General features: G+C 48.2%; 1 protein-coding gene across 1 annotated transcript; it reads left to right on the top strand.

Annotated features, from left to right (window-relative positions):
- The first annotated feature begins 839 nt into the window (after positions 1 to 839).
- gpr146 (G protein-coupled receptor 146) lies at positions 840 to 8984 on the top strand. The gene is made up of 2 exons (XM_028986607.1): positions 840 to 1237; positions 6179 to 8984. Exon 2 carries the CDS (start codon positions 6219 to 6221, stop codon positions 7203 to 7205), a length of 987 nt encoding a protein of 328 aa, XP_028842440.1. The 5' UTR covers positions 840 to 1237; positions 6179 to 6218; the 3' UTR covers positions 7206 to 8984.
- The last annotated feature ends 1470 nt before the right edge of the window (positions 8985 to 10454 follow it).

The following is a 10454-nucleotide window of genomic DNA, read 5'->3' as shown; positions in this document are numbered from 1 at the left end:
GTGTTTCAGTTAGCATCATTTATTATTTCTTTGTTTTGCATTCACTGCAGAGACACGGTTAGCATTACAATAGCTCTGCGTGGGTCTGTGCTGCAATATGTGGGTCATAAACTGAGAAGTATTTACAGTTGCCCCCGCCCTTCTGTAATCCTTAATCGTCTTAAACCAGTGTCACTATAATTAAGGGGATGCTTTGTACTGACAACAGCCATTCTAATACTTTTTTTCAGTGTTTGCAAATAATTTTAATAGTTTTATTTGCTCTCAGTGTAATTCATTCACTTTCTGCCGCAAACAAATGAAAAATTCTGGATGAGTTATTTACAATGCACACACACACACACACACACACACACTTACATCCATATTTGTAAGTACATAATTGTGAGGACCTTGGGTGATAACTATGCTGCATTATGAATATGTAACTAACTCTGTGCAACTTCTTTAGTTTGCTCCTACACCTAATCTCAATAATCTGTTACTCTAGTGCGCATATGCCACTTTTAGGTAAAAATAAAAAGCACACATTGGAGCAGCCTCATATATAATCTGATTGCATAATGCATATTCGTCCGCTTTAAATAGTACTGGTAATGTTTCCGGAAATAAAGTCACCATCTGCCATGCTTATATATATGAACGCCAGGAATTTCATGACAAAAATACGCTTGTGAATTCCTCGTGCTTTTCCGGAGACGCAGAACCGAACCGCACAGTCCGGCCAGGCTCCACACGCCCCACGACCCCGCTGCAGTGCGGGCTGTTTATGTGCGGGCGGGTGGGCGGGCGTGGCGCGTAGGGAGTCGCCACGCCCCCTCGGCCCCCTCGGCCAATCGGAGCGCGGGGGCGGGTCCGGCCTGGTCGGGCCGCGGCGGTGAGAGCGGTGGGGGAGGGTCACGTGTGTACACAGCGCCGAATCCAGCAGCGCTGCGCTCGTAGTAAAGTCGTCAGACGTCCTCCCCCTTCCAGAACAAGCGTCGTCTCCGGGGGAAGGAGGAGAAGAAGAAGACGGCGTTTTAATAAAAAAAAAAAAAAAACAACAACAATCATACTTTTTTTTTGTACAACTTTTATGGGCGATTAATCGACGCGGGACTTGCGCGCTGCCCTTATCTTTTCCACGCGAGGGAGCGACGCTCTGCGCGCCAGGCAGGAGAAATGTCAGCGCAGCTACAGCAGAACCCGATGCCTCCGTAGATCTGTCTCGGTGCCAAAAAAAATCCCTTTTCTTCTGGTGAGTTTACGTCCTCCCTTTACTTTCACACGAGTGTGCATGATCGAAGCAGCACGGGTTGGAACTGGGGATGTTTTTGGAGTCTGAACTCCGTGAAAAGTGAACTTTAGTTGACAGTTCTCAAGCACCGTGGGTGTGTGGGGGTCTGTATTCAGACTAGTGACTTTAAAGGCGAAATTAGAACACGGCGGCCGCTAATAACAGCTGTCAGGACAAGGTGTCAATTTATTTTTACTTTGCATTAAAATAGTAGGGTTTCTGGCAAACTGGTTTAACCCGAACGACTGGAGATTAAGCCCAACAAACATTTTTTTTTTTTACACGAATATTCCGACCTACATCTGGAGAGTAAAAAAAAAAAAAAAAAAAACAGCAACAGAGAACCAAGTACAACACCCTGAGGTGTGTGTGTGTGTGTGTGTGTGTGTGTTGGGGGTCCTGCTGTTGTTTCACTCACCTTCAGGAAAATAAAATAAAAATGAGTAAGGGCTCCTGCCAATTTGCATGTTTTGCTTCGGTTCGGAATTTTGCCCCACTGCTTTCCATGTAACTGAGAGTGCATCCATACTGTACTACACCCTGTCCAAGAAAACTTGAGTTATTGTGAATGCACGTGAAGCACTGAATGTATAAATAGTTTTGTCCAAAATTTTTCATCACTACACAGTGCTTTATCTTTAATAGGCTATAAATACATTTCATACAGTCTGGTTTGGTTGCACTGATTAGATTTCATTTGCAGGGCGACTGCTCATGTCGCGTGCATTTGACTAAATGTGGGTTGTTGAATGAATGATGGTGAATGTGGCATGTCTGATTACTTTGTATTGATGCGTAACCACCAGTAGTCCTATGTTCATGCCATGCGTCTGGTCCAGTTTACTTTAGAAAGTGTGTGTGTGTGTGTGTGAGATGGCTTAGTGAAAGTAAGCCAGCTTTGCCAGGTCAAGCCAATTGCATGCTTTGCTGTGTCGTTAGCCATCTGGATTCTGTTATTTAAAAACTAAAATCTTTGCAAAGTATTCAAGCTTTTTTTTTATTACGTGGGTTCTTTACATATGTTTTTTTTCACTGTGATGTTGACTATTACATTAAACGGTCGTGTCGTTTTTATAATTGTGTATTAATATAACCAATTAGTCAACACCACATTCCCTGTCGGAGCGTTCGCCTGGAGCAGTGGACTGGTCCTGTTTCGCCAAGGTGTGTCAGTTGAACGACAGCTGACATGCGGCACATACGCGACAAAAGAGTTCCATTATGAGCTTTGCTCGTGTTAGCACTCAACTTTAATAATGATTCCAGCCAGTCGTTAAATGGAAGAGGGCGTTGACCCGGCTTCACGACAGGAAAATGAGACGGGAAGGTCCCCGGTCAACCAACACTGTCACTGGTTCACAAGGCAATAAGAACAACTTGTTTGGGTATTTGCCTGAGGCCAAAATTTTTTACTACAATTCAGCGGAATATGACCGATCGGCCTCAGTTTTGTCTGATTATGACATCATGTGACAGGTATAATAGAAAACGGCATCGTCAACAAAATTCAAATCGTGCTGAAATTTGTTGAAAAACCAGTGCGTCATAACTTTTTACAAAAGTCATTACTTTTAGTCTTATTACTTAAGCAAGAAAACAAGTTTTTGTGATTCTTGCGGCATTCAAATGGATGATGACACATTCTTGATGTTCCTCGTCACCCAGGGCGCGCCACACCAAATACCAGAACTCCAGCACTTACAAATGCGGCACAATTGCACCAACACTCGATTGGTTGGCGTCTCGTCTCTTTCCATTAATCAAGTCCCTTTTATATGGAATGGGCCGCAGTACGAACGCTACACATTCAGCAAAGAGACACGAAGCCGTCCGTCATGCTTATATTCAGTCATCTAGCAGCCATTCACCAATTACAGAGTGGGCGTGCCCGGAGCAGCACAGGCTGATTGAATCTGTTGAGTAGCTGGTTGCCCATCAGGGGAAGGCCACCCGGCACCACCCACAAGCATGTGGGGACAGGGAGGGGGTGGATTGTCATCGCACGGCTCCTACTGCCGGACCTTCATAGAAGGTGAATTGAAAGCAGAGATGTCTGGCCGATGTGGGGGAAAGCGTGCAAGGAATTGCGCTTATTCTCAGAGCCACCAGACATTTTTACAGATCTGCTTGCTGGCCGGCCTGCGAACTTCCTGGCTATTGTGTACCCCCCCCCCCTCCTTGCCAAAGGCGGCTGGACCCCCTCTCACTTGGTGACTGAAAGGTCGAGATCCTGCCTGCCTGCATGTACTAAGCCCTGAAAAAACACGGTCATGTGACCTCACTTACTGGATTCTGAGAAGTGGCTGTGCTTTCCTGCCAGGATGGGGTGGGAGGGGCTGAGGAGTGGGCCTGGTCACACTCTTTCCATCAGAGGGGAGGGCATTCGGACAAAATGCACGGGCGCCAACTACATCAGCCGGGACAGACTGCTGTGTGGAGAGGTGGTGCCGCTCAATCAAAATAACGTACAGTGCAAGACACGCCATCATGCATATGAAGAAGGGTTTATAGTTCCATACAGTCCTTTATGGATATCAAGAAAATAAACCTATGACATGTATGATTAATGGAACGTAATTTAATAGCATTTAAAATCTCTACCTTGTTTTTTTTTGTTTGACACGTCCGATGCAATGTCCGGTGACAAGCCTCCCATTCAGAAATGTAGTCAATTGGTCTGGAAACGTAGCCAAGCAGTGTTGGTTCCCACATTTTTCAATTCACTTTGGCTTAAAAACGATGTGTGTGTGTGTGTGTGTGTGTGTGTGTGTGTGTGTGTGTGTGTGTGTGTGTGTGTGTGTGTGTGTGTGCGTGTGTGTGTTCTAGCTATCTGCTGGCCTTGGTGCTGTTTGGTTACGGTCTCTCAGGAGCGAAGCGATGCGGCAATGCCAAGGGAACAGAAAGTGTCTGTGATAGCACTTAGACAATGAAGGTGGCCGGTTGAAACCCAACTGGCCCGCACTCTGCTACAGAGTGTTATGGGGAAAAATTGGCATTCCAATTTTCATCCACATGCAAATTTGACAACATAACTCATTTTTTTTGAGATGCGCTAGTAAAGTTTACTTTAAAAATGTCAATATTTGACCCCTCAGCCCCAAACCAGGATTTTTTAAACACTGGAAATACTTTAATGATAATGAGATGCCAGATTTCTGAGGTTTATGAGCTGTCAAGCACAACCAAGAAAAAAACTTATTTCATTTTACATTTAAGGAATTTTATATATTTTAACAAGTCATTCACCCTGTATGAGGTGTATGCGGTGTATGAGGGGTGCTCCTGAGCGCTTCTCAGGGCAGGGGTGCTAATCACGGTGCAACATAGTGCCTTTAGTGGGTTGTAGCAGAAGTATTGCTAATTTACCCCGTAGTCGTGTGCACATGGCGGCGTGCTGGGAGGTGACATGCTGCTGAAGTCAGGCTGGCCGGACGTGTTCTGCTTTGTCTCGGAAAGCCGCGGTGAGCCCCCCTGCTTTTGTCTCTCATTGGTCCGTCTCACATTCAGCTTGAAAATGAATCACCTGGAAAAGCTTTGTGAAAAGCGGAAGCTTTTTTGGGGGGTGGGGTGGAATTGTTGGGCTTTTACACCTGTCACTACGAGAGGGTGGATCAAGGGGGGGGTTCTGGGTAACTCTACCCCGGGCTCCTCTGTCTTCCCTTGCAGCTATAACCCCGTAATGGTGCAGCCCCTTCTTTCGAGCAGCTTACCTAACAGATCTACTTTTAACCAATAACAATAATAATAATGTCACGATGGCTGGACATGACGAGGAAGAAGGGTGCATACGCACAGCGTCACAAAATGGGTTTAAAACCTCACCAAACAATGTCCCGACGGAAAACAGACACAAACAGGGCAGGTTTATACCAACATACACAGGTGAACACGATCAGGAAACATCCGGACCGGATCGTGACAAATAATAATAATAATAAACAGCCCATCCGATTCGTGCTGCAGGAGCCCGCATTCTCTGCGTCCCCAGGCCAAAGCTGCCTCTCCGCAGCTGGGTTATATAAGGCGGCGTAGGAATGTTCGGAAGCTGGCATCCATCTGCCATGGAAAGGAAAAAAAAAAAAACAATGTCTGTAGTGGTACACCATGATCTTGCCCGGTTCTGCTTTCGCTAATGTGCTAATTAGTCACACTTTTTAAAGGCAAATGTAAAAATTTAGACATTTTAAGTACCTTTTTAATCAGACTTCGTGCCGCTAAAATAAACGAAATAAACAAGTGGTGGTGTGTGCAGGAGGAGTTGCGGGAGTCCCAGTTTTGGCAGAAATGAGCGGTGACAGCAGCTGATGCCACAAGACACTCCTCTGTCATGGAAGTGTGTTTGGCGATGTTCGGCGTTGCGATAGACCCCACGGGGACCCAGATGCACGGTTCCTGCAGATCGAAGCGGACTTGACCTGGGTTGACACACGGAGTGTGCACGGGGAGGCGCCCGCGGAGAGTGAACTTTAATGAGCCGGCGGCAGGCCTCCAAAAAAACATGGCGACCTTTCCCCGAACTCTCAGGCCTCGCTCCGACCCCTTTCACATTCTCGCCTCGACCCATAAATCCACGCGCCGGCGTGGACGCTTCCCGCGGCGGGCCGTGAATGGAGGGCCGGGCTTTTGGGGGGGGGGCTGTGATAAGGTGCCCATCAAACGCAGTGTTTTCGGGGTCGCCATATTGTGCCAGAGTTTTATTCAGCCAGTCATATGCAATCAAGTGGAATTAATGGCGTTACGGCAGGCATAATGGCCGCGCCGTGTCTGAGCCGTTTATGTGTAGGGGGCTTCACTTGCTTTTCTTCTCTGGGGGGGCTTTTTCTAGAATGCTAGAAAGGCCAGAAGTATTGATGTTTTCGCCTGGTTTTGTAGAGCTGACGTTGTCCTCTGCTCTACCTCCAGCTACCTGAACCACGGCTGAGCCCTTCCTGGAAGCCCAGCAATGTGGAGCTGCGTGCTTTACAACGAGACGGACGACAGCGTGGACCACCGCCTCTGCCAGGATTTCGGGCTCATCCTGTCCATCTTCTCCCTGGCCTACCTTGTGGTGTGCTTCCCCGTGGGCCTGTGCTACAACGCCCTGCTCGTGGTGGTCAACCTTTCCAACAAAGTCTCCATGACCATGCCGGATGTCTACTTCGTCAACATGGCCATCGCCGGGCTGGTGCTGAACCTGGTTGCCCCCGTGGAGCTGCTGGGCCCCGGCTTCACCCGCTGGCCCGTGTGGGATTACAACAACGAGATGTACATCACCCTGCTCATCCTCTTCAACATCTCCTCGCTGGTGGTCATGTACTCCACCACGCTGCTCAGCCTGGACTACTACATCGAGCGGGCGCTGCCGCGCACCTACATGTCCAGCGTCTACAACACCAAGCACGTGTGCGGCTTCATCTGGGGCGGCGCCGTGCTCACCAGCTTCTCCTCGCTGCTCTTCTACGTCTGCAACCATGTCTCCACCAAGATCGTGGAGTGTTCCAAGATGCAGAACAAGGAGGCGGCCGACGCCATCATGATGTTCATCGGCTACGTGGTGCCGGCCGTGGCCGTGCTGTACGCGCTGGTGCTGATCCTGCGCATACGGAAGGAGTCCACGCAGCTGGACCAGGACTCTGCGCGTCTGGACCCCTCCATCCACCGGCTGCTGCTGGCCTCCGTCTGCGTCCAGTTCCTGCTGTGGACGCCCTACTACATGATCCTGCTGGTGCACACCATCACGGCGCCGGCCGGCCTCTACAACAGCACCTACTACTTCCTGCGGTGCCTGTCGGAGCTCCTGGCCTTCTCCAGCAGCTTCGCCATGCCCCTCATGTACCGCAGGATGAACCGCAACTTCTCGTACAAGCTGCAGCGGCTGCTGAAGAGGCTGCAGTGCGGCGAGCAGGCCTGCCCCCACGAACGCTCCACAGTGCAGCAGGTCGTCACGTGAGGGCCGCCGGCTCTCTGCTTCTGCTGGCTCCTCCCCGGGTTCCTCCAGCAGAAAACCCAATAGCTTCACTCTGTTTGTCTGCCCCGTGGTGAGTGGGCAGTCTGAGAAGAAACCACTAAAAGTGCAGTTGTTGTAGTCACTGCGTAAGCTGCGTCTGCCCTCCTGCACTTGCCTTGCTGAAGGAGGGGAGGGAAGAAAAAAGACCCGCCCCCATCCGCCCCACCCTGAACTAGCATCAAGCTAAGGACGGCCCCCTCAAACTGGACACCATGTGACAGCTCTGTGTACCCCTGGATTTCAACGTGGCACGACTTGGCCTCACTCTGACTGCACTAATTCACAGTTTTTACTTTGTCTGCGTACTGGTCTATAAACACACACACACAGACACACACACAGTTTGTATACCTCATTTTCACACTCGCCCAACGGGCATTACATAGGATCAGTCCGACAACCTGGAGGTCGAGGGGGGCTGGACTGGCACCTTTACCTCCGCTTTGCTGGGATTGTATAACCACCTGCCTGCCATGCACACTGGCCGCGGCGTACGCGTCCGTCTTCGTGTCTACGAGGGTCCGGGCTGCCACAGGGCGCCGCTCGGCTCTTCTTCCAGGTCGCGTGAAGTGACAGACGAGGGGCCTGCCGGTTAATGATTATTTCGAGTCTGACCAGAGTCCGTCTGTCACAGCTCTGCACCGGCAGGCGTCTTGGTGACGCTAATTGTGAAATAACGGGCCTGAGAGGAACACTTCGGTGAGGCTATACCTAACGCGATTAAACAGATACGTTATAATGAAGAACAACGACAAAAAAAAAAAAAGTCCATGAATGATAATGGAGCGTGCGGTTAACGCAGCGCTTCGTCCCGCAGTCTGGTTGCTTTAGTGGGCTATGGTCTGGCGGTCACTGATGAAAATGTCCACGGACTCTCCCCCGGCAGCAACAGAGGGGTGCGCTGCAGATGCAAAGAATCTGGGCGAGAGAGAGAGAGAGATGGTAAAACCCGAAATGTAGACAGATGTAGGGCTCGGAGCAGAACAGGATTCGCCCGGGTCTTCGCCTGCGCCGCGCTCGCTTTGAAGCGAGAACTGAAGAAGGAGGAAGTAACTGTTGGCGAGCGGAAGAGACGGTGGCACAACCCCTGTAATCTTTGCATGGCTGAAAACATTCTTAACCTCCGGATCTTGAGCCAAGAGAATTTACCAAAACGAATACATATATATATATATATATATATTTTTTTTTCTTTGTTTTTTTTTTTTAAGCAAAAGTACTGTATGTGTATGGGGAAAATATTTTATTCTCTTGAGTCCACTTTTTATGAGCAGTTTAAAGAATGTATTTAACGTCACAGCGGACACAAACAATCATATTCATCGGAAAAAAAAGACGGAAGAGCGAGAGTTTTGAGATGTGACGACTATTCCTTAGTGTGTATATGCTACATGTATAATATAAAAATATCTGTATATATTGTATGTTCAGAGATTTACGTACACGCGTCTGCAGAGTTGTTCCAGTGTTATTTTCCTCAGCCATGTTTAGAGACTGTGTAGCGTGGGCGAAAGTTCGCCTCAACAATAAACTAACAAGGACTCTCTCCGCGCCGGCTCCTGCTTTACATCCTTCCATTGTCACTCTAATCTCCACTGATTCATCACCGTCAAGGCCGCACAATTGAAAATGCCCCAGCTCATGGCAACGCCGTTGTCAACAGTGCCAGCGGTGTTGCATACTGTCTTTCAGTCAAAAACAATAAAATGGCGCTTCGTGTAACTTTTTGCCGGCTTTATGTTCTCTGCTTTTCCTTTTCAGACACCAGAACAATGCAGCCGTTCCCAGGGCCGACAGGACACCAAACTGTCCTTGCACCGTGTCATTTTATTCTTCAGAAATTGATTTAAAAAAAATAAAACATTGCAAAGCCATAGAATTGAGTTTGGCACAAAAATAAGGGGTTGTCAGTTTCGAGCGCCGTGTGTTTTGCAAGCACTCCTGTTTACCCTGGTGTTGGGCTGATTATGCCAAGACCTTGTCATTAAAAGATTCTTTTCCTCAGTGGTGGCAGCCACTGCATCAAACCCACACCATGCACAATTGTGAGAGCATTTCAACAAACTCTCTCTCTTTCTCTCTCTCTCTCTCTCTCTATATATATATATAGATATATATATATATAAAATCACACACATGCACACACACACATGCACATATATATTTTTTTTTTCAGTTTCCACCAACGCTTAAAAGAGTTAACTCGTGTCCCCAAAGTGCAACACACAGCTTAGAAAGCTAAGGATAGGAGGTGGAAGAAGAACTTTGCGTGCCCATAAAAGACCGACGGAACCTTGGGCGTGTAGGAGGAGGCCCAGAGCACCCCAGTGGCTCTCGCCTGCGGCGTCCCATAACCGCGCCACTCGGGCCTTGTAAATTAAGAACATTCCACGCATTCTGAGGATTGTTCCGACTCCTGAAGGCCAACGGTGCGGGGTTTTTTTTGCCCTCTGAAGCATCGGTGTAGTTAAATAAACAACAGGCATAACAATAGGGCCGGAACAAAAGATAATCAATGTTCGGAATTTTCCTGATAAAAATAGAACGAGGTCACACGCATGTCCACCCCCCCCACCCCCCACACCGTTCAGACGAGGAAAAGGGTCGAGACGCATCTGATGTATCACCGGGCACCGGCGTTGTGTTTCATTTTTGCCGGATTCTCTCAGTCCAACAGTTCCCGTCCACGTTTGTAATTACTTTAGAGGGGATGAAATCTGAGCTTAAGCAAATAGAAGCACCGCTGCATAAAGGACAAACCCTGTAATCTACTTTGAAGGGGACCCTACTGTGAACAAAAAAAAAAAAAAAAAAACTTCATAATCAGCCTGAGCTGCTCTACAACTCCTGTCTGCCAGCATGAGTCCCGGCTCGGGCGAGTCTGTTGCAACGTGCTGTACACGTCCCCCACATGACCTGCATACGCTTTCTAAAGTTTCCCAGTGGATTTCTGTTGTGAAATGTTTTTTTTTTTTTTTTTTTATCATCCACAACATTAAAACCAACCATCATAAGACTCCATGGATATGTAGAACACCTTTTGTGTTCCTCTAACAATTTGTGGCAGAGTGAGTTATCCTGCTGAAAGGGACCAGGGAATAATGTGAACGTGAAGGGGTTTAGGTTGTATTTAGGTTGGCGCTACAGGGTTCATGCAAGGTTCCTCATTGTCTAGAACATGCCTCATCCTTC

The sequence above is a fragment of the Denticeps clupeoides genome, chromosome 7 (assembly GCF_900700375.1).
Source record: "Denticeps clupeoides chromosome 7, fDenClu1.1, whole genome shotgun sequence".
Classification (NCBI taxonomy): domain Eukaryota; kingdom Metazoa; phylum Chordata; class Actinopteri; order Clupeiformes; family Denticipitidae; genus Denticeps; species Denticeps clupeoides.
Note: the sequence above shows the minus strand (reverse complement) of the source record. Positions and strands in the feature narration are given on the sequence as shown.